This window comes from Panthera onca, chromosome C1 (genome assembly GCF_046562875.1).
Source record: "Panthera onca isolate mPanOnc1 chromosome C1, mPanOnc1 haplotype 2, whole genome shotgun sequence".
Taxonomy (NCBI): domain Eukaryota; kingdom Metazoa; phylum Chordata; class Mammalia; order Carnivora; family Felidae; genus Panthera; species Panthera onca.
In genome coordinates, this window is record NC_138346.1 from 193602914 (window position 1) to 193625925 (window position 23012).

Sequence of the window (23012 nt, forward strand, 5' to 3'; positions counted from 1 at the left end):
GCCCAAGAGAAAGCACACATGTTAGGAAGCAGGAGAAGGAAATGGGGCTTAAAAAGAGAGGGAGAGAGATGGGAGAATAAACAACCAGAAATCCATAAAACCAAATGATACAATGCCCCCCGTGGGGGAGGGGGGGCGGAATACCAAGGAAGAGAATGGACAATATAGTCAAGCACTAAGAAGGACCATGAAAGTAAGGACTAAGGAGAGAAAGGTTCTCCTTACAAACCATCAGTAACCCCTGCCAGAGAAGTCAGTGGAGTCTTGGAAGTAAGCCAGATCACAGAGTTGAGTGAAAGGATGACGGCCCTAAGACAGAGTAGCGATTCTCAAACTTTTTCGAAGTGTGAAATAAAATTATAATATTAATTCATTGTAAAAGAACAATAATAGACCCATTAACATATTTTTGTATAAAAATGACTATTTTCGGGGGGGGGGGCGCTGGGTGGCTCAGCCCTTTAAGTGTCAGACTCTTGATTTCAGCTTAGGTCATGTTCTGACGGTTCATGAGATCAAGCCCCACGTCCGGCTCTGTGCTGAAAGCACAGAGCCTGCTTGAGATTCTCTCTCTCCCTCTCAAAAATAAATTCATTAATTAAAAATAATTTTCAACTATATTTTCAAAAAGAAAAAAATTGATGGGAAGAGTCACATTGTGCTGTGTTCTTGCAAATCTCTTTAATGCCTGTCATAACAGAAGTCAGTTAGATTTTCATATGTGCTTCTGCGTTCAGTCCCTTGCAATACGTTGTTTTGCTTGAAGTGCATGCAGGAAATCCAGCCTCACCAAGATAGGAAATTGGACAAAAGATTACACTTAGAGAACCACGGGTGTAGGGGCCTCCTGAGAAGTTCCTTGTGTGGAAGATTAGGAGAACCAAGAGCAGCTTGCATGGAGGAGGAAGGCAGTTTCTATTTTTAGGACGAGAGAGACCAACTGTGATCCTTGGGAGAAGGGGAAGGCTCGTGGGGGAGCTGGAAATCAATGAATGAGAGTGAAGGACTGAAACAAGCCTACACCTTAGGGAGCCAAGTGCTTTCATGTATCAATGAAGGTCAATTCTCCGAGATTGACATCCTTTTTTTTTTTTTTTTCTAATGGGGAAATTAAAGCTTTTACCAAATGACCTCTGAAAAACGTAAATCAGATCATGTCACCCCCACTTTGATACCCCATCAACTGCACTTGTAGAAACTGAGGCACAAAAAGGATAATTAACTTGTGAAAAGTCAGCAGGGAGCAGATTTGAAGCCAGGCACTGCGGCCAGAGCCTGCACTCCTAACCGGGAAATCCAACCCCTTACCTTGGCTTACAAAGCCTTAAATGCTGAAGCTCTTGCCTTCGTCTCCCACCTCTTGGCATGCTACTCTCGTCTTACTGGCTTTTCCGTTTTTCCAAATTGGCGAGCGCCATTTCCCCCAGGTCCTTTGCACAAACTGCTCCCTCTAACTGAAGTGCTCCTCTCCTAGTTTTCACAAGGTTGGCTTCTTGTCATTGATCTCAGCTCAAACGTCACCTTCTCAGGACACCCCTGACCATCCGATAAGAAGCCACCCAGGACTGAAGGACTCTTATAATTTTCTTGTTTTGTTATGGACGCCCGCCCTCAAGTAGTTTTAAGGGTTTCCAGATCAGGGAGCTTGTCTCCTCGGTCACCGCTGTTGTGCCCAGAGCCTGGGAGGAAGCCTCAATGAACATTTGTTGAAAGAATGAATGACTCCCGGGGAGGAGAGACTCCAAGACGCAGGCCCACAGTCGCCCGTGCGCGAGCACGCCGCCCGCGAGGCATTCTGGGGATTGTAGTTCTGAGCGCCGCCGCAGTGGCGCGGGCCGGCGCAGGCCGCGCTCTCTATGCTCCGGGAGGACCGAGCGGCCAGGCTGTTGCCATGGCTTCCTAGTCCCGCCGCGGGAGGGAGGCGGCCCCGCCAGGCGCTCGCTAGCTTCGGTAACTAAGCCGACCGGGAAGCGGAAGGAATCCGGCGCGGTGGGTCCCGGACCCCGGGGCGGAGCGCGGGGGCGCCCGGAACCCCGGAGAGCGGCGGGGAGCGGGGGAAGCGCTTCCTTCTCGATTTGCGGAGTAGATTCCATCTCCCCACGCCCACCCCCACTGCTCCGTGAGTAAAGGTTCTTCGCCGTCCCCATTTTCCCGATGGGCCAACAGGCTCGACGAAGCTAAGCGGCTTGCTCGAAGTCGCCCTCCTGGGAAGTGGCAGAGCCCGTCCTAAAGCCCAGGACTGCCTCTTTGCAGTCACCGGGCAGCCCTAACCCTCGCTTGGGCGCATTCTGGTGAAGCCTGCGTGGGGGGTCGTTACACACACACCCCCGGCCCAATCCCCCCATCGGTGGTGTGGTCTGGCTTGCCACGCTTGATGCCGTCCTGCACAGCCCGGCTCGGGTTTGAGTGAGGTCGTAAGGAGGAAGTCCCCACCACCTCCCACTCAGGGTCTGAAAAGAGGGGATAGACGAGACAGTCATGTTGATACAACATCAGGGCGTGTTGAAAGCAAAGTACGTTCAGTGAGATTCTGTTAGCCTCATTTAGCCTGTGGTTTCATAGATGTGGAAACAGGTTCAGAGACATGAAGTAACTGCCCTTGGTTTGTGAGGGTTCCAACCTATTTTTCTCTGCCTTCAAAACCTATGTGTTTTATATGCTGCCATGTTTTTGGTGTTGTTCTTTTTCAATTTACTTAAATGGTGGCTGCAGGGTGTAGACCAGCCATTCAGGGAGCACGGGCCCCAGACCAGCAAGTCACTGTTAACTAAGAACATGTTAAAAATGAACATTCTTGGGCTCCACCTCAGACCTACTAAGTTTGAAAGTTGGGGGGGGGGGGTGTCCAGCTTTCTGCGTTTTAACATGTCCTCAGGTGATTCTGATACTCACATTTGAGAACTTATGGTGATTCATGCAGGGGTTATGATAAAGTGCAGATTCTTTCTGCAGGTCTGGGGACAGACCAGAGATTCTGCATATTCCTAACACGTGCCTGAGTGATGCTGAGAGTTCTGGTCCACAGACCGTATTTTGAGTAGCAAGGGTGTAAACGACATTTAGAGCAGCGGTTCGCAAACTTGGATGCATGTGAGAATTAGTTGGGGAGCTTTGAAAAAGAGGATACCTGGACCCCACCCCTGACCAAATGAATCAGAACCTCTGGGGTGTGGCAGCAGGTAAAAACTCACCAGGTGACTCTAACATGCGGCGAGGGCTCGGGAGTACTGGTGTGGGGTTTGGAGTCAGGCAGTCGTAGATTTGAATCCCAGCACCTCCGCTTATCAACCGTGTGACCTTAGGCAAGTCACTTAACGTCTCTTGGCCACATTTTCCGTACTTATGAAGTGAGTAGGAGTAATTCTTGGCCTCGCCTGGTAGCGTGAGGCTTCTGTGAGATGTGTACGGCACCTGGCATCGAAGGGTGTTCCACAGACACAGAAACCGGGGAAGTAGGCAGACTTGCAGAAGGCTGCGCTGGGAATTACGCGTAGGGCCTGGTGGAGGGGAGTTGGCGATTGGGCCCGCTCGCCTGCTACAGCTCCTGTCTGTGTGCTCCTCCTCCCGCAGCCGACAGCCCTCGGTGTGGAAGAATGGCCGTGAGCCACTCGGTGAAGGAGCGGACCATCTCTGAGAACAGCCTGATTATCCTGCTGCAGGGCCTCCAGGGCCAGGTGACCACTGTGGACCTGCGCGACGAGAGTGTGGCCCGCGGACGCATAGACAACGTGGACGCTTTCATGAACATCCGCCTGGCCAGTGTCACCTACACGGACCGCTGGGGGCATCGGGTCGAGCTGGATGACCTCTTCGTGACAGGCCGTAACGTCCGTTACGTCCACATCCCGGATGATGTGAACATCACGGCGACCATTGAGCAACAGCTGCAGGCCATCCACCGGGTGCGCAACTTTGGCGGCAAGGGCCAAGGCCGGCGGGAATTTCCCTCCAAAAAGTATAAATGAGCCGGCTCGACAGCAAGCCCCCGTCCCCACTCAAGTTCCCCCGAGCCAACCGCCTGCGCCGCCTCCCTGCCCAGAGCCCAGAGAGCGCGCGGGGCCAGCCCAGAAACGGGTGTCTCTGAGAGACACCCCTGTCACAGCTGCCTTTCACAGGGTCCCATCTCCTAGGCCCCCCCTGGGATCCTGTCTCTCTGCCTGTGGCCTTGAGGCAGGGGACGTTGATCACCTTGTGATGATTTGCATCAGAATCTGATTTACCGATTTAGGGAATCTGCCGAGTAGTTTCCAACCCTCTCCCAGTGAGAGTTACCAAGTGTACTTAGCCTGGGCCACCCCTCAGTGTTCCGGTTTCCCACAGTTGTTTTGCTTTCTCATAAAACTTGGATGCAAACAAGTCCATGCCGCGTGCTTCCTCTGACGTGTGCTGGGCTCCGTCTTGTCCTGCCTAGTAGGGCAGTGGCGCTCACACTTGCAACAGATTGCAATCACCTGTCCCACCATCAGTTCAGATTTCATTGGTATGGGGTGTAGCTTCTGAGGTGATACTAATAAGCAGCAAATTTTGAGAATTGTAGGCAAGTGCTTCAGTCTGGCCACATGGAAGGTGGCTTTTTCGGTGCAGATTCCCTGTTGAGGAGGTTGTTCGTCTCATTGCTCTTTCCTGAGGTAGAGAGGTTGAGGGAATCCTGGGCCCTCCCCTCAAGTGTGGCGGCTCAGCCAACAGCAAGAGATCAGGCTCCAGTTCTGAGAGTTTTGGGGTCCTCAGGGAAGAAGGGGTGCTCAGGGGTAGAACCCAAGTCTTCGTTGTAGCTGCCTCGCGGCCATGCCAGCATGACCACAGGCAAACGACCATCTCAATAAAAGCGGCTGTGTCCTCATCAGATCTCCACAGAGCAGCTGCCGTGTGCCAGGCCCTCTGCGGAGCACACATTGTCGAATAAGATTTGGTCCCTTCCAAAGAGGGGCTTACAATCTAGTGGAGGAGGTGGTCCAGAACCACGAGATGAAATCCAGCCTGAGAACCTGCCGGGCTAGAGTCCTGAGTAAGGCAGGGCCTTTGGCCTCAAGATGCTTTCATTTCTTGAGGGGGACTTGAGAGGAGCGTTCACTTGGGCACTAACAGCCCAAGGACCCTGCATTCACGTTCTCGCCCAACGTGAATCAAAGTGTCGTCCTTGGACCGCCTCATCAGAACTAACTGGGATGTGTCTGGAAAAGCCAGTTTCCTGGCTCCAATCTGGAACCCAGGGATCTGCCTCAGTAACATCCACACAGCCACCCACCATGATTCTTCTGAATACTGTGTATTTCATTGCCTGGAGGTCCCAGAAGTCCCCAAGACTTGACCTTTGCCTTCGGGAGAGAACAGTGGGTCCTAGCAGGGAGAAAACAACTGTTTCCAGACCCTGCTGACGGCTAGAGTTAAGGGGAGCGATACCACAGGGTGACTGCTGCTAAGAGAAACCAGAGGGCAGGCACGGAAGGGAGGCCCTCACTGTGGAAATGTCTGTGTACTTGCGGGAAGTGGGGGAGCCACCCCATCTGGAGTAATGAACTGGCAGGGAGTCCCACAGCGGCCCCCATTGCAGACGTTTCCCACATGTCTGCAAATGTTTCCAAACTTGAAGAGGGCTCATGCTAGGAGTGTGGCCTGGAGATAAAGGAGAAGTCCAGCTCTTTTAAAGGGTGTGCCGGGACTTCTGCAACCTCCGCAGAGCAAGGAGGAGCCCCCAGGCCGGGGAGGGAAGTGGGAAGGACAGTTGAGAAGAGGGGCTCAGGCCGAAGCACTGTGTCCTCTTTCCAGAAGCATCGTGCGCCAGACCCCAATGGGACCTCCGTCGTCCGCAGGTGAGGTGCTGGAAGGATAGACCGGAAGGAGGGGAAATGGGCCTGCTGAGACACGCTCGTGCTGAGCCCCTGGGATAGAGCACAGCGAAGTCTTTAAGCCCCGAGGATATGGGTCTTCTGGCATCTGGTCCTGGGTTGTCAGGGGGAAGGCTGCCAGAGGCCCAGGAAGGCTGGAGGGAGGGAGGTCAGTGCCCACCGGCCTGTGGCAAGCCGAATTCCCTAACTGCTGCCCACCCTTCGTGCCACAGGTATCGCTAGTGACAGTGCTAGCTACTGAGGGAACATCAGGACAGACAAGGGTCCTGCCCTCAGGAAGCTGACATTCTAGACGGGGAGACTGACAATAAAAAAAGTAAAAATTCTTACAGTTGTCATGAAGGAACTAAACAGGGTACTTGAGAGAGAACACGGAGGTGGTTTTATTTTGGAAAGTATGGTCTGAAGAAGCAAAATGTAAACCGAGAAGGAGACTGCCATTTCAAGAGCCAAGGGAAGGCAGAGGAAACTACCAGTGCAAAGGGCCTAGGTGGGAACGCTTGGGGGCTGGGGGCAATAACAGAGCACCACTGTGACTATGGGAGGAGGGAGAGGCAGGTGAGGCTAGAGAAAGGGACGGGGCTGGGGCATGTGATACCAAGCCTTGTGGGTAAGGAGTGTAGCTGGTTCCAGTTTCCCGTGTGTGAGAAATAGACCTTGAATTTTTCCTAATTCAACGGAGTTCCTATGTCACCCTATTCAGCCAGAGTGGCAGAAACTTAACTGCGGTCGATTCAAAGTTATCCTCACTTTCCTTGGAACTGGTCGAAAGTTAGGGCATTTCCTCTTAACGTGCCCAACATGGGAAAGGTGGTCTGGTCTGGTGCTCATCCAATCACACATCCACTGAGATGTCCTCATTTTCTCCTGGTCCTTTGTCATCAGTTTGCTAAGGCTACCACCAACCCAAAGACCCCTTCAGGAGTCACCCATACCCCTCTCAGCGTTCAGAATTTTATTCTGCTTTTCCCAGGAGATTCTTAGGCCCTTGGGCTAGATAGGCCCTGTTTGCCCAAATGCAGCACACAGCTGTTTCTTCAGAGGGTTTTGTTACTTCCTGGCACTCCCCCCAGGAAAAGAGCACAATTCTTCGTGCTCCCCAGTCCCTGAGACCCAGCTGACACTGTCCAGCTGAAAGCTGAGGAGAAGCTTGTCTGTTCTCAGGGACCACCCTAAGTCTCAAGTCTCCCACATGCCCCTTGCTACAGTTTTCTAAATTTGTACATGCACAGACATTCTCCCATTCCTCCCTGAAGGCTAGGCTTTCGGAATTCAGAAGCTAAAAATGAGCTCTGCATTCTGTTGCATCCTTTGTTTCCCGAAGCAATGAAGGCAGAGCGACCTAACTATCTGCATAAGGAAAGGAAGGGACACCAAGGAAAAGATGAAAACCCCATTTCCAAATGTTGTCTTCCCCTTGGATTTGTTTTGCTACTCGTTGCTTTGGTCTTCATTCAAGCACGTGCAAACACCAACGTGGGGGGCCCAGCTGATGACTGAGCCCCCAGGAATTCTGAGTGCTTAGGTGGGCTGGCAGGTCCCCACCTCACCCTGCCTTCCTGGAAAGAAGAGTGCAGGGTGGAAGGGTCTCTGTCATTCGGGGGAGGGGACTGTCAGGGTGGGCACACTGCTTGAAGTTCAGATCTCCCTGGGCCCATACAAGTGACAGAGCACCACTGGCTGTCAGCTGGCTGCGACACGAAGAGAGCATCCAGCTCACTGAGTTCCATCCTCAGCTGAAGGGGCCCCGAGGCAGCAGAGGTCCCTTGAGCTCCTGTCAATGTTCCAGAAAGGACCCGGAGAAACAGCACATGGTATGTGAAGGGTGACCAAGCTGGTATGCTCTCTGCTTCCGGCTGGAGTTACCCCGGTCACAAGCCCTAGCAGCTGTAAAATGAGGTTATAATCAATAAAAAAGGAAGAAATGACTTGATGTAGGTTTAGAGGAGACAAAATCTTATCAGATATGAGGCTCATGAGGGAAGTTTGATGGCAAGAAGCCTGGGAACCACTGACCCAATTCAACTCTGTCATCTTACAGTTTAGGAAACTGAGGCCTGGTTTCCCCAGGGGGAAGGGGAGGGGCTCTCCCCAGGTCTCATGGTGAAGTGAATGGCTGAACGTCAAGATGGCCATCATAGGGGCGCCTGGGTGGCGCAGTCGGTTAAGCGTCCGACTTCAGCCAGGTCACGATCTCGCGGTCCGTGAGTTCGAGCCCCGCGTCAGGCTCTGGGCTGATGGCTCGGAGCCTGGAGCCTGTTTCCGATTCTGTGTCTCCCTCTCTCTCTGCCCCTCCCCCGTTCATGCTCTGTCTCTCTCTGCCCCAAAAATAAAAAAAAATAAAAAAAAAAAAAAGTTGAAAAAAAAAAAGATGGCCATCATAAATAGCTACCGCTTGCTGCTGATTGTGGGCCAGGGCCTGGGCTGGGGGCTGCAGGAGGGCAGAGCCATAGTCTGTTTGGTCCCCCTGGGTCCCTGCCATCTAGCTCAGTGCTCTGCACATAGCAGGCACACCATAAATCTTCGTGAAATGGAAGAGTCTTCTCCTTTCATCATTACAACTTCGGAGGTGTATATTAATAGTCTCATTTTACAGATGAGCCAACAGGCCCAGAGAGGTTACGTGACTCGCTCAAGATCGAAGAGCCAGTGACCAACACGGTGGGGATTAGAACCCAAGCCTGTATGACTCACACTCCGTGATCTTGACTACTGCATTACACTGTTCTGCTTTCCACCACTCCCGACATCACACCGATGGCAAAGATAAGCAGTGTCTCCGCTCACCTCAGTGGTGGTGCCCACCGGGTGTGGTGCTGGCATTCAGAACTTGTCATACCCGGGCCCTGGGGCTTGGCCATAAGGAGAAGCCAGAAGCCAGCAGTGAGATAGGGTTCGCTGGGTTACAGAAGCCTGTGGAAGCTCCTCAGGGTTGAAGGTTTCTTCCTCTCCTTCTGTGATAGGCAGATCCGCCTATACCTCGTCAAGCAACCATCTCTGCTGTTGTGACAGGCGTCACTTTGTTATGGCAGTACCATCTGCCAGTATGCCCAAAGTTGGAGAGCCAGCAGGCAGCAGGAGAGTATGTCACCGTGTGTGTGTGTGTGTGTGTGTGAGTGAGAGAGAGAGAGAGAGAGAGGCAGCAGTCTCCTCGTGTTGGTGGTGTCCTGAAATGTTCATTTTTCATTTCCTCTGGCTGGCACCTTTCATTTCTATTCATTACCTCTCCTCCCCTCTTTTTCTTCCTTCTCCTCCTCTTCTTTGTTAAAATCCTGTATTTTGAAGCAACTGAAGGTCTGCGGGGGGGGGGGGGGTTGGGTGGGTGGGGGAGGGTTGGGTGGGTGGGGGGGAATGGTGGTGTCAGCTCCAAGTGATTCATCTAGCTGATAATTAGAGCCCTGGAAAACCCAAAACTCATTCCTGGCAGTCAGGGCTTCCGGAATCCCTAGGCTTTTCCCTTTGTCAGGCACAGAAGCTGGGGGGCTGTGGCCGGGCCTCTTTGTACCTGACTCAGTCCCGAACTTTACGGAAGCCCTGTAACTTGCTGGCCAGGTCCCGTGAGAAGCTGTTTCCATGCTCACTGAATCTTCTCAATGATCCTGTAAGGCGTTATCCCTATTTTGACAGTCCGAGAAGGTCCAGGAACTTAACGTGGAGTCACTCAGCTTGTGGGAGATGCAGCAAGGACTCAAATCTAACCTTTTTGGAATCTGCCACACTTGGTTCAAATCACAGCCCTGCCATTATTAGCTATGCGCCTTTGGACAAGTTTCTTTCCCTCTCAGAGCTCTAGCTGCTGCATCTGTAAACAGACTCCCAACACTGATGTCTCTGAAGTGCTGTAACACAGCAGTGGGGGCTGTTTTGATTCCTGCTGTCACTTAGCCCTATCAGCTTAGTGGGCACCAGGCATTTAGAGAGACAAAGAGACGGACAGGAGAAGGCAGCCAGACTCAAGTCACATCACCTCTCATGTCCTGGCACTGCCTGTGTGGAGACGACAAATGCATATCCATGTGCACCTGGCCACACACCCCTAAGAAAACCCAGCGGTGCACACCGGCTTGGACACATGTGCCCACACATGGATACAGAGTGCCCCAGGAGACAGCTGGAAAGACACCCAGGAGTTAAGACAGTCACATGCGGCGAGCACTCTGGCTCACACCTCTGAGACAAAGGAGTGGGGCCATGGCTGTTGGTGCTGCTGCCACTGAGCCCTTCTAGCTGCTTCTGGGTGCCAGAGGAGGGAAGCCAGGCTCTCAGAGGGCCCCAGTGAGTCACCCGCCTGATGCAATCCTTTAAAGGGCTCATCTGCTGGTGCAAGAAGCTGATTCATGGAGGGCGTGGTTGCTGGAGGAGGAGGAGAAAGGGACCGAAACTGCAGCAGGAGGGACTGAGGCTAGATAGCTGGAATCGTTAATAGGATCTTTTCACTGTAAACCTCCCTGGTCAAGACTCCAGAGATCTTCAGGCTGAAGCAGGGTTTCTACAAAGGCGAGGGGCCCAGAGGGAAATAAATTGTGAGGGCTGAGACAGGAATTCTGTCATCTTATTGAGCCTAATTCCAGCGCTCTCCGCACAGGGCTCCAGAAACCGAGAAATGGAGATCAAGGAAGAGCCATTTCTCTGACAAATGCACTGCGCTGGCCGATCTTCCAGCTGCGGAAGACTTCTCCAAACCCAGCAGGGCGAGTGTAGGGCACTCGAGGTCCTGCGGAGTCGGGGCGGGGGCGGTGTCTGCGTCCCAGCCTCACCGCAGACGTAGATAAGCGGTAAGTACCGCCCCTTTAGAGTCTCAGTCTCCAATCGTTTCACAGGTTTCGGCCCAGACCTCACTCTGAGCCAATCGTCAATCGGATTCCGGACTCTTGCCTGAAGGCTTCCGCCCATCTTCAAGATGGCACCCCAATCCGGAGGCCGTGAGAGCGCAGACACAGGCGAGGGGCGGGGTCCGGGGAGAGGGGTGGGGCTGCGGCTCTGGCCCGAGAGGAGGGGGCGGTGCGTCACTTCCGTTGTCAGGTGGCGGCGCCGCAGCCATGGAGGGAGGCGGCGGCGGCGGCGGTGGCGGCTCGGGTGGCTGCGCTGGGAGGCGGCGGTGAGCGGCTCCCACGCCCCCGGCCCGGCCCCGGCTCCCCGGGACGGAGCGCCGAGCAGTCCTGGCTCCGGGCTACGGACTATGGGCGAGCAGCGCTGAGCACCGGGGGAAGGTGAGGGCGGGGGTCCCGGAGCGGGGAGCCGGGCGGGGGGTGCGGGTTGGCGCGGCGGGCCTCAGCGGCTGTGGCACGGGGACCGGGGTGACAGCCCGAGGCCGTCCCGGTGCGACAGAAATGGCAACAGTGAACGCCTTCTCCTCTTCTGGGGTCTGCCCTTCCTGGGCGGCGGGGGCGGGAACTGCTGCGCTCGGGGTACCGGGCGGCCTCGGGGAGCCTGGGTCCCGCCGCAGCTCTAGGAGGTGGGTGCTGCCAGCCTTGCCCGGAGTCATTCGGCTAGTTAGTGAGGCCCCCGACGTTTGAACTCAGCCAGGTCTTCCCCAGGAGACACCCTCTGCCTCTCCATGCTTCCCTCCCGATCCCGAAAGGGACTTGAAAGTTAGAACGAGTCCCCAAGGCGGGCCAGCCAGGGCTTCCTCCAGGAGCCCTCACCCGTCGCTGCTGGGGAAATTTTCGCATCGCGGGAGGCGTTCAGATGCGGGTCAGAGCTACCTGCTTGCCAGTGCTACGTTTGGCCGGCCTTTTCCAAGGAGAGAGCACGCCGCTGTGGTCAGTTTCACCTGCTGTGCCGGGTCTGGCCCGCCCATTCCCACGCGACTCGGCCACACCTTCCAGGCCGTGGGTAAGGGCTTTGGGATTTCCGATGCTACGTTCTCTGCTAACCCCCACTCCCTAGGTTTGATGCCTGTTGGCGGAAGGAAGAGATGACAGCTGCCTTCGGTGGCAGAGTAGACTTTGCTCTGTTTTAAGTCACGGGAGAAACCGGTTGGCTTTGGTTGGTTTTGAGAGCAGTGGGGAAGAAGGTAGTCACTCTGGGCTGGGCACCTTTCCCTCTTGGCTTAGTTTTGCATGAGATAAGGAAGAGCAGAATATGTCATTGTAAAGCCAAAAGAATCCTTGTTTGTAAACAGTGCTTGTGAGCTGTTCCAGCACTCCTTGCTGGCCCTGCTCTGCCAGTGGTTTGTGGAGGTTGCTCTCATTTATTCATTCATTCCCCGCATGACAACAACAGTGTCCTTGCCTAGAGAGGCAAGTACCCTATGGTATAGTGGTGAAGAGTGGACTTTGGAGCCAGACTTCCTGAGTTCAAATTCTGGCCCTGCAGCTTCTAAACGTGTGTCAGTAGGCATGTGGTATAAGCTGTCTGTGCCTCAGTGACCTCATCTGTAAAACGGGTGATTACCTAGAGCTGTTGTGAAGATTTAAAAAGTTAACACATGTAGGGGCACCTGGCTGGCTCAGTTGGTGGAGGGTGTGACGCTTGATCTCGGGATCGGGAGTTCAAGCCCCACGTTCAGTGTAGAGATTACTTAAAAATAAAATCTTTAAAAAAATTGGGGCACCTGGGTGGCTCAGTCGGTTAAGCGTCCGACTTCAACTCAGGTCATGATCTCTTGGTTTGTGAGTTTGAGCCCCACGTCGAGCTCTGTGCTGACAGCTCAAGCCTGGAACCTGTTTCAGATTCTGTGCCTCCCTCTCTCTCTCTGCCCCTCCCCCACTCACGCTTTTTGTCTCTCTCTCTCTCTCTCTCTGAAAAATGAATAAACCTTAAAAAAAACTTAAAAAAAATTAACACATGTAAAACACACAGAACCATATCTGCCACATGATACATGTTACCTATTATTCTTATTTCAAGAAGCTCATGGTCTGGTGAAGGGAGACTGATCTGTAAACAAGTAGTTAAAATAGGTCTAAAAAAGCTAGTAGCAGCAGGCACAGGGCTGTAGGAGCCCACCCTGGGTGGGGGGAAGATCCTGGGAAGACTTGGCAGAAGTGATGACCCTGGAGCTGTGTCTAGAAGGATGGAAGGCTTAATCAGTGAGAATGAAGGGGTAAGGTGTTCTACTTAGAGAAAGACAAAGGCACGCATAGTTTGGGGTTTTCTTAAGTAAAAGCTTTAATTTACTTATTCATTTAAGTAATCTCTACACCCAACGTGGGGTTCAAAGTCACGACCCCGAGATCAAGAGTCACATGCTCTTCAGACCGAGCCAGCCAGGAGCACCTGAGTACACGCATAGTTTACTCCAGAAACCTCAGATTGTTCAGTATGGTGGTATGAAAGTTGACATGGTGCAAAGTAAGGCAGTATAGGCTGACAAGGGAATGCCACATTAACAAGTTAGGACTTTATGCCAAGGGCAGTGAAAAGGTTTCTAAGCAGAGGAGTGACATGATTGGATCTGTGTTTTAGAGTGATCTCTCTGGAGTTGGTTCCAGCTGAGGAGGGGAGAGCCAGGACTGGAGTCATCTTTAGAGGCCCCTGCAGGCCTCTGAGTAGGGAGAGTTGGTGCCAGGGTGGGGGATCTTTGCTGAGAAAGCCCTGGATGTCATGGGTGGCAGGTGGCAGGCTCCCTGCCTTGCTCTGAGCTTCTCTGCCCAGCACAGAAGTACCTGGTGCATGTGTCCCTCTCTTCCTAGGATTGCAGGTCGCACAAGCACCGCCTTCTCCAAAGGCCTGTGGCAGGGGGTGCTGCGCTTGCTCCCTTGTGCCTTTCGTTTGACCTGGGAAGGCAGCAGACTGTGGGCGTTAAGAACCTATTTGGCTCTGCGGTAAGACAGATCTGAGTTCCAATCCCAGCCCTGCTGGTCGCTAGAGGTTACTTATTCTCTCCGTGGCCAGCCTTCTCATCTATAAAGTGGGGACAGTAAGGCCCCTCCCTAGGAGGGCAGTTGTGAGGATTAAGTAAGACGTTGCAGGTTGAACACTTAGCACACACTGAGAAATACTTGGTAAGTGTTATTACAAACTGCAGGAAAGAACTTCCAAGAATTAGTGGGAGCAATTAGTCGCAACTGGAACCGCGTCCCTTGGAGCTGTCAGGAGCTGTCAGAAGTGTCCTGAGGGACCACAAGATCACAGAATTTCATTGTATTCTTTCTGAAAAGGAAATCTGTGGGGAGTTTACCCAGTCTTTGTGGGAGCCATGCGGATGATTCAGCTCAGCTCTTTAAGAGAACCATTTTGGGGGGCACCTGGGTGGTTCAGTCTGTTAGGCATCTGACCTCGGCTCAGGTCATGATCTCATGGTCCATGGGTTCAAGCCCCACATTGGGTTCTGTGCTGACAGCTCAGAGCCTGGAGCCTGCTTAGGATTCTGTGTCTCCCTCTCTCTCTCTCTCTCTCTCTGCCCCTCCCCTGCTCATGCTCTGTCTCTCAAAAATAAATAAATGTCAAAAAAAATTTTTTAAGAACCATTGTTTTTAAAAATAGAAGAGTACTTGAGAAAAAATTGTATTTTAAAGTATTCATGACAGAAAAGATGTTTAGAGGTTCTTCTGTGTGTCCCTATTAGATACCCTTGTCTGGTATCTGAATTAGTATCACCAAGAAGCATCACACACATTGATGTATGTAGTGGCTCAAAATCCAGGGCTCCATATGTGGCTGGGGTGTGCTGGGTGCCAGGGGCAGAAGGAGAATAGAGAGGTAGCCCCTGCCCTGGAGGAGCTTGTGGTCTAGCAGGGGCCTAAGCAATGAACACTCGCATAGTTTGGCAAGTCTTTCCCAGAAGTCTTGTAGCATGTAATGGGAACCAGGAGGAAGGAGCAGTTCCACTGGGGGATGTGGAGGAGACTGGGGAGAGCTTTGGAAAGGCCTCAGCGTTTAGCTCCCAAATGACGAGTAGAGTTTTCCGAGGGCTCACAAGGCACCCCAAGCGGGGGAAGAGCGTGGCACAGGCCTGGATGCGTGCTGGTGTATGTGCATCTTTAGCAACCACAAGGGGTTCTAGCACAGGGTGTGAAGGGACCTGGCTGTAGGATGTGCTGGAGAGGTAGGTACCAGTCTAAGATGCTTGAACTTCTCAAGATCTTGTGATGGAACGCTTTGTTTTATGTGGAGGGAACACCATTAGGCCTGCATCTTCCCAAGAGCCCTCTAGCTGCGGGTGGAGGGTAGACTGGGAAGAGAGTGGGTCAGGAGTCCAGGAGGAGGCTGTTGTAATGATCAGAGCAAGCCCTTGTGTGGGCCTGGATCAGGGCAGAGGCATTTGGGATGGAGAGGAAGGGCAGAGATCAGAGCTGTTTGAGGAGAAGTCAGTAGGCCTCTAGGAATATTTGGAAGGGATGGTTGAGGGAGGAGCAGTGGTGGCAGGTGACCCACAAGTTCCTGGTTTGGGTGACATAGTGAATGGTAGTGCAGAGGCTTGGGAGAAGACAGCGGCCAGTGAAATCTGCCCGCTCCCTTCAATAAGATCCGAGTGCATCTCACGGGACAGCATCGGTTGTAAAGTCTGTGGCACCCTGTCCAGCTTGGGGCCAGGCTTCCCTCTGGTTACGCCTGAGTCAGCACCTGGGAGAAGGGCAGCTCCCCTCCCTTCACCCAGATTTGCCCAGGGAGGTGACCTTGTGCAGTATTTCAGAAACTCAACTGGCTGAGTCTGCAAAACTTGTGTAATTTCTCCAGCCTTCAGGTGGCCCTACAGAGCAGCTCTTTACTCTGCGCCATCCACACTGCTTCAGCTGATGCGGTCCTGGTCAGCAGCATACCTCTAGGTTGTACATGGCTTTCCCATTGTTTCCTGGAGATCTTATCTGGAAAGAGATCTTGAGATTGGATTTACTCCCTAGGCTGGGTTAGCAGACTCTGTCCCTCTTCTCAAGAAGGAGAGGTGTCTGCCCGAGGCCACCTAGGACTCAGAGCCACCAGAAAGATGAGAGGAAGTTGCCCTGGTGCCCTTGTCTCCGAGCTCTATGGGAGTGCAGAGCTAGACCAGAATCGATTGTGCTGTGCGGAGAGTGTGCTGGGGGACAACAATTCAGACAGGCCCTTCGGAACGGGGGAGATTTTCACAGGATTTGTCCTTGGGTCTGTGGGGTAAAGAAGGTAGAAGAGGAAGTGGCCTGAAACGAGAGCATTTCTTCCTCTCCCACCTGCTCAGGTGACACTGTGGCCTTGCAGCAGGTGGCCCAGGGCCCACAGCAGCCCTGCATATCCTCTCAGGATCTGTAAGATCCATGAGAGAAAAGGACGGTATTGTTTGTTTTGATTTATACTGTCTTAGAGATGGTCCCATTCTGGCACATGGATGCTTGGGTTGTTTTTCATTATGGATGTGTGCAATGTATTCAGCAAGCTCTCTGCTAATAAATTTAGGTTATTCTCTGTCTTCTGCTCTCCAAACAGAGCTGTAGTAACCGCCTGCATATATATGATTTGGCCCACCTTAGGGATGTGCAGGATTCTAGAAGAGAGGTTGCTGCTTCAGAGTACCTTTTATTATTATTATTATTATTATTTCTTGAAGAATTTCTAGGCCTCCTTTTAATAAACTTGAGTGGCCTGATTTTGCTCCAGTGAGCAAAGGTAGTCTTTTGGGTTGAGGTACCCCATCCTGTGGGGACACTGAGGAGTCCTTGCCCTGAACAGGCTGCAGCTCTGTGGTGGTCATCCTCTTCTGATTGACGGCAGTCTACCTCAGGAGTGAGTTCAGGCTCCCCAGAGCTTTCACCGTCCAGTAGTATACAGGCTTGATGATTTCCAAGCAAGTCTAGTTTTTGGAAAGCCCCAGAGAAAACTGAGAAGGGCTCTTGTCATTCAGAGTGAAGCTGTGCTCTCTAAATATGTTTATAGACTGCCGCCTACTTGGCAAAAGAGACAGAAGATGTTTAGCCTTTAAAGAGTCTGTGACCCAAGGATCCAGGAAGAAGAAACAGTAGCCTGGACATTGTGGTGGGAATTGGCAAGAGCAGGACTGATGTGCCTGTCATTTGTCTTTGGGTATGGGGCAGAGCTGGTTTGGGGTGTGATAAGGAGACAGACAGCAGGTGCTTGTAGAGAGAAGCTCAGTTCCTTGGAAGATCTTAGCACTGGCTAGCCCAGAATTCTGTGGGGCATTTGGAACCCCATTTCTGGCATCTGCCAGCCCTAGAAAGCAAGAGTCCTACATTTTGCAGCGGGCGTGGAGCTCCTGGTGTTACTGTGTTTGGCATGAATTCCACAGGGTGCTTTCTCCTCTGACTGCTCTCCCAACGTGGTCCCTCCTGAAGGAACCGGAAGGAAACCAGCCAAAAAAAGGCAGATTGCCACCACCTTCCAGGTCCTTTGCTAAGTACTCAGCAGTACAGATTGAATGTTTCTCAGACTCTAAGGAAGGAGGGACTGTCTCTTACGGAGGAGAACCCCTAGGCTCAGAGATGTTAAGTAACCTGTCCACCGCTTCATAGGCAGTAGGAGCAGAGCCAGATTTCCAGCCTACACTGTGTGATTCTAGAGCCCGTGCCATGCCATTCACCCTGGCCCCACTCTGGCCCCAGGGAGTCCAACCCACGTGGAATCTTGGACTCATAGAGTTTTAGAGCTGGAAGGGTCTTTGGCAAAGCTGAAGCGGTCCTTTCTTTGCCAGAAGAATGGAAACTACCACTTTCTGGAGGCAGGTCCCTCCCCCTCCTGCCCTGTGGCTAGTGAGTAAGGAGACTATCAACCGTATCACTTAGCAGTTAAGGGCCTAGGCTCAGATCATACCTGGCTTCAAAGCCCACTTCTGCCACTTGCTCGTTGAGTGACCTTGAACCAGTCACTGTCTCCAGCTTCATTTCCTCCCCTGTAAAATGGACATAATACTGCCTGCTCCTCAGGTAGTAATGGGGATTAGACATGAGGTGTTATTGTCTGTAGCAGGTTCAGACTAATTTCCGGTCCGCAGTCAGGACCCAGGGGCGGCTCTGATGAGGTCCAGCTAAGCTCTTTGCTGGCGGGTCTGTGAGTGTTCTGAAAGAGGCATCGTGAGCCAGCTTCCAGGTCTCTAGTTCGAATGCTTTGGTGGTCCTCCCAGCCCCTCTGGATGCCAGCTGGCGAGCAGGAAATTCCTTCTAGGCATGTTTGCAAGTTACCTGAGAGAGCTTAAGTGTGCCCAGAGTGGTGGTTTTGTCCCTCCCGCCGACTCTCCTGCTGCAGCCTTGCAACGGCACACGGGCTGGTACATTCAGGGCACTTCTGCATGTGTCCTGTGCCGTACCCCCTCAAGTGTGCCCTCTCTGAGGCCCAGCCTCCCTTGGGCCTGTTACTACTCTTAACAATTCTAATGGGTTAAACATTTTTTGAGATTTAAAAGAAAGTATTGTTATAGTAGCGTATGATAAAATAGTTAAGCAGTATGGAAGACTATAACATAAACTCTCCCTCCTCTCCCTGGGCCCCTCATCCTGCCGGGAAGTATCCACTGTTAAGTTTCTCCTAGAAATTTCCTGTGCATATTAAAAGCTTGTGAATGATCTTTTTGTCTTTACCCAAATGGGATCATATTATACACATAGTACTGGTTTGTTTGTTTGTTTTTTAATGTAATATATTGTAAACATCTTTACCAGCAGGTGCAGACCTAGTCTCATAGGCTGCACTGTATTCCATTGGATGGAACATGATGTAGTGAACCAGTCCTTTCTTGGTGGACTTTTAGAGTGCTTCCTGTCTGGATGTGTGTGAGTGTCTACGTGTGTTTTGATTTTTGTGGTTTTATCTTTTGTGGTTTTTTGCTGCGACACATGGTTCTGTAGGAACCCTCATTGAGCACATTTATCTTTGTGGACTTGTGTGGATATTTTTGTAGAATAAATCCCTTGAACTGGAAAGGCTGGGTCCGAGCCATGTATTTTCTTCTGTTGTGTTGGCTGTGGTTTAGCACATGTTTTCTGCGCACCTGCTGAGCCTATGCAGGGCATTCTGAAGTGGACAAGGCCCAGGCCTCGCTCCTAGGAGCTCACCCTCTCCAGAGACACACGCAAACAGACATATGATGAGCATGCTCTTGCCATTGTGTGCGCTGTCAGTGGTGGCTCGTGGATCTCAGGATTGGCCCTGGCTGGCCTCCTGGTGGCTCAGAATAGGTGAGATCCTCATGTAGGCCTCCCCTCTAAATGGCTCCCCGAGGGGCACTCTGCTGGCCCAGCCTGCCATCAGCCTCTGCGACCCTGCCCCTCCCAGCCAGCAGCATTTCTGAACTGTATTGTTCATGGTCAAAGTTGTGAAATTTAATTGAATTTAAATTTTTTTAAGTTTATTTCTTTATTTTGAGAAACAGTGTGAGTAGGGGTGGGGCAGAGAGAGAGGGAGAGAGAGGAATCCCAAGCAGACTCCTCACTAACAGTGCCCCAACGCCGGGCTCGAACTCACAAACCGTGAGATCATGACCTGAGCCAAAATCCAGAGTCGGACGCTTAACTGAGCCACCCGGATTGCCCCTGAATTTAATTGCTGATAGAGGCAGTTACGGAGAAGTAGTTTGCTGACCTCAGTCCAAATTGCCTTTCTTACAGCATGATGGTAGTGATTTTTGCTGTTAAAAACAGTATAAAGAGAGAGAATCACGTGTACCTGGGCCTGGCCTGGGCTTTCCCGTCTGTCGCTCTGGAAATCTGGGGTGGAAGGAAGGAAACTTAACATTTGTCTAGTGCCTCCCACACGCTGGCTCCCGGCAGTCCTCAGGGAACCCTGTGCGGGGGCAGCACCATCCCCCTCCTGTAGGTGAGGGGACCGTGGAGCACAGAAGCCCATATTCAGGTTGCACAGTGGACACAGAGGGTGGTTCTCAGACTCAGCCAGCCTTCCTGCAGTCACTTGCTGTTTTCTCCCCGCGTGATTGGGGCCACTGTGGGTGGCAAGAACCTGAACTCCATGTGGGACCCCGTGGCAGGCGTTGTTCCCCGGCTGAGTCACTGCACAAGGCAGGAACTGATGGTTTGAGCTGAGGATGGGTCCCCTCAGGAGCAGGGCAGGCTGGCATGAAAGGGGAGAGCTGTCAGGGACTTGGTCTGCCATCACTGCGCAAGGCAGAAGGCCCCCCACAGAGCCAAGGGGCCACCAGGAATGCCTCCCGAGCCAGCGTGCTTGGCTGCTTCCCCAGGCTCCTTCTCTGGATGGGAGATACCAGAGCAGCACGGCCTGAGAAAGAGCTATTAAGTCTGTCCCTTCCTCCTCTGACACCCACACACAGTGACGGATTATTTGTTGTCACATCAGCTGCTTCCGGAGGCCCTTGGGAGGGGTGTGCTCGTGGCAGAACTGATATTGCTGCCCTGGATTCTGCTCTGGTGGCGCTCAGAGTGACCGCTGGTGAAGCCCTTTGCCCCATCTGCAGAGACTGGTCTCTCTTCCATTTATTTGTCTTTGCCCCAGAGGGGCCCACGGGTCCACCTGTGTGTGCACAGCCCTGGAGCCTTTCCTCCCTGAATCACTCTGGAACACATCCTCCTGGCCAGAGGCCTTTCGCCTCCAGTCTTCCCCGCCCAGCCGTCATGGAGGCCACGGAGAAGCCCAGTGGGGACTTCCTCAGGGCAGCGGGGTGAAGAGGGACATCACTGATTACGTAATCTCCTTGTATGTGAATCTGGCCTCCTACAGGAGACCAGAGCTGGACCTCCGAGCTGCAGACACTGGGCTCTCTGTGAGCAGTGGGGTCTTTGGGCCCCCGCTGGCCCCCAGGACTGCTGCGCTGGTCACACTGTAGTCCTGCTGGGGAAAGGCGGCGACAGAGGATGGGTCTGGTGCGGATGTGCTGAGGGGGAGCAGGCTGGGCACAGGGCCCTCTTTCTGACCGCCCCTCCCACTTCCCACTGGGCTGAGTCACTTCCTCCCTGGCTGCTGCAGGTAGGTACTCTCCCACACTCCTGCGCCTGCGAGCACACCAGCAGACCAGCAGACCGGGCTTCAGGGGGCGGGGTTCACCCCGGGCAGTGAGAGCAAGCTCTGGTTAGAAGCCGCCAGCTCACTCGGTACCCCCGAGGCAGGAAAGCAATGGCGTTTAGGGAATGGTGTGATGTTGTGTATCCTTGACAAATTGGAGCTGTACATATCCTGCATTTTCAAAATGAGCAAAATCATCACACTGTTTTGGAACAGCGAAGATGACAGCGCATGCATGAATCTTTGTCATCAGGGAGTCCTGGCTGAAGCCAAGGGATTACTAATCCTCCTCCCCATCCCCCAGCTCCATCCTGAGCTCTGAAGCAAATGGCTTCCAGTGGGTTCCTGGAGAGGTTCCTTATAGCCTTCAGACTCCCAGGGAGAGGGTTCATGCCTACTTCGGGGTGGCTGCCATTAAAACTCAAAGGAAAAGCTGACCACAAAGCCCCCGTTCACTCTAGCTAGCAGGAGTAGAAGAGAACAGGTCTCAGGCAGCCTCCTCTGGGCCCGGTAAGCTGGCCAGGGCCTCTAGGCTTTGGCTGGTCAGCAGTAGAAGGGGGAAATCTTTACTTCATCAAGTTGTGAGAAGGAAAGAAAATCTAGGAAGACACTAGAATGGTTCCTGGCAGGCAGTAGGTACCCATTAAGTGATAGTTCAAAAAGGATTGCACCCAGAGAGGCTTGTCGCCAGGGAGGTTACCTCCACTTAGAGCAGGGACCCCTCACCTTCCCCAGCAAAGACCTCATGACACAGCCAGCCACAGCATCGCATCTGGCCCTTTAGTGTTTCCTCTTTTACAGATGAGGAAACTGAGGCCCAGAGAGGGTAGATGACTCTCACAGAAGGCAGGTGACTAGTTCAGGGAAACAAAGCAAGTAAGTGATGGAAGCTGGAATTTGAACCCAGACCTATCTGACCTCAAAATCCATCTTGCCCTCCCACCTGGCATTTGGGTCCCTGGTCTATGCTTCGAAACACTTAGTTCTATGGGCTGTGAATTCCTCTGGTTTCCTGAGTTGATTTTGTGGATGGAAAGTGGGTCTGTCAGGAAGTTGGGAGCCCTGGTAGCAGCACCTGCATGTGAGTATTGGGGTGCAGTGGGGGTGGCTTCCAGAATGCTTGGGTCACAGAGGGCTGGGGGACACCGCCTGGTTGGCTGTTGGGAGGATATCTCAGTAACCCCACCTCGACTTGGCCCCTCTCTCCAGAGAGACCTGTTCGGGGGCCAGAAACACCTCCTTATCCAGGGACAAGCACGGCCCCTCTCTCCCTGCTCACCTGCAGCTTTCTGGCTGGCAGCTCCCTGATTCCAGGAGAATGACTGCTTATGAGGAAATCCAGAGGGTACCCCCCTCTCTCTGGTTGGCACTCCTAGGACCATAGCCATCATCAGGTAGGGAAGGAGCAGTCAAGGAAGCAGTGTGGTCAAGTACAAGCAATATGGGATTCAGAGTTGGGAAACCCGTGTTCACATCCCATCTCTTTCAACAACCAGCCGGGTAACTTCAGGCAGGTCTCAGTATCTCTGAGTCTCAATTTCTTTTTCTAGAAAAAGTTGTGTTTGAGGAGAGGTGGGAGGGATCAGTTACAGTCATGTACGGGAAAGCGCTTTGTAAGCTATAGAGCTCTGTGCAAAAGTTAGTTGCCCTGAGAGTTCATGTGAGGGTGTGGGCCTCCCATGTGGGCTCCGAGTCCGAAATTCACCATCCAGGAATGAGCCTGGAGAATTTTCGAGGGAATTGGCAGACCTCTAGTGTGGGGGTGTCTGGTCTATAAAGCAGATCTACAGGTCTTAGTTGGGTCATGTGTTCAGATTTCACACTGCTCACCCCAAGCCTTGGTATTTCTTTCCAGGTATAGTCACATAAAATGCAGAGTTGAGCCAGAACTGCCCTTTTCTGGGGATAGCAAGAGTGCTAGGAATTTTTCTGACCAGCAGAAGGACCTTCACACCATGAGCCTAGAGTAGAGGGACCCAGAGGACCTGTCACTGGTGTGTAGGGGCAGGCCGAACTATCATTCACATGCCCCGCATCTTGCTGCAGGAAAGCAGGTCTTTTCACTGGATTCAGCCAAAAGGGGGCTAGTCTGTCCCTTTGCCAGTGAGGGGTCGGGCGCAAGCCTCAGGCACGTGCTGTGAATAAGTCACTCCTCTGTGGGGTCTGCTTTCTGGCAGCAAACACTGTCTAAGCACAACCCCCGAGGATCAGCCCGCCCAGAACCCTCCCTGCCCCAGGCATCCAGGCATTTCTGACATGGGGCTCTGCCTGGACAAATGGTTCCCAGCATCTTGCAGCCCACTTACGTGCAGCTGTGACCCCTTGTCT

At 52.8% G+C, this 23012-nt stretch overlaps 2 protein-coding genes across 6 annotated transcripts in view; both read left to right on the top strand.

The window, feature by feature from the left end:
* Window positions 1-1802: 1802 nt before the first annotated feature.
* Window positions 1803-4354, top strand: LSM10 (LSM10, U7 small nuclear RNA associated). Of its 4 annotated transcripts, XM_060625821.3 has the most exons (3): window positions 2021-2119; window positions 2953-3179; window positions 3571-4354. In XM_060625821.3, the coding sequence occupies exons 2-3, from the start codon at window positions 3149-3151 to the stop codon at window positions 3963-3965; spliced, it is 426 nt and encodes a 141-aa protein (XP_060481804.3). In that variant the 5' UTR covers window positions 2021-2119; window positions 2953-3148; the 3' UTR covers window positions 3966-4354. The 4 variants fall into 4 exon arrangements, with proteins under 4 accessions (XP_081652558.1, XP_060481806.2, XP_060481805.2 ...); XM_081796432.1 differs by lacking the exons at window positions 2021-2119; window positions 2953-3179 and adding an exon at window positions 1803-1950; XM_060625823.3 differs by lacking the exon at window positions 2953-3179 and having other exon boundaries at window positions 1804-2119.
* Window positions 4355-10255: 5901 nt separating this feature from the next.
* Window positions 10256-23012, top strand: part of STK40 (serine/threonine kinase 40) — a 40598-nt gene continuing 27841 nt past the window's right edge. The window contains exon 1 of one of the 2 annotated variants that reach the window (XM_060625801.3): window positions 10256-10621. The gene's annotated coding sequence lies outside the window, so the exon portion shown is untranslated. Of the gene's footprint in view, window positions 10622-10852; window positions 11057-23012 lie in introns of those variants that run through there. The other variant, XM_060625799.3, reaches the window with a different exon arrangement.

Bases quoted from the DNA above. Each gene is read 5' to 3' on its own strand.
- LSM10 (XM_081796432.1), top strand. From the start codon at position 1,857: ATGCTCCGGGAGGACCGAGCGGCCAGGCTGTTGCCATGGCTTCCTAGT. The intron at 1,951-3,570 runs GTAACTAAGCCG...CTCCTCCCGCAG, and splicing joins CCAGGCGCTCGCTAGCTTCG to CCGACAGCCCTCGGTGTGGA.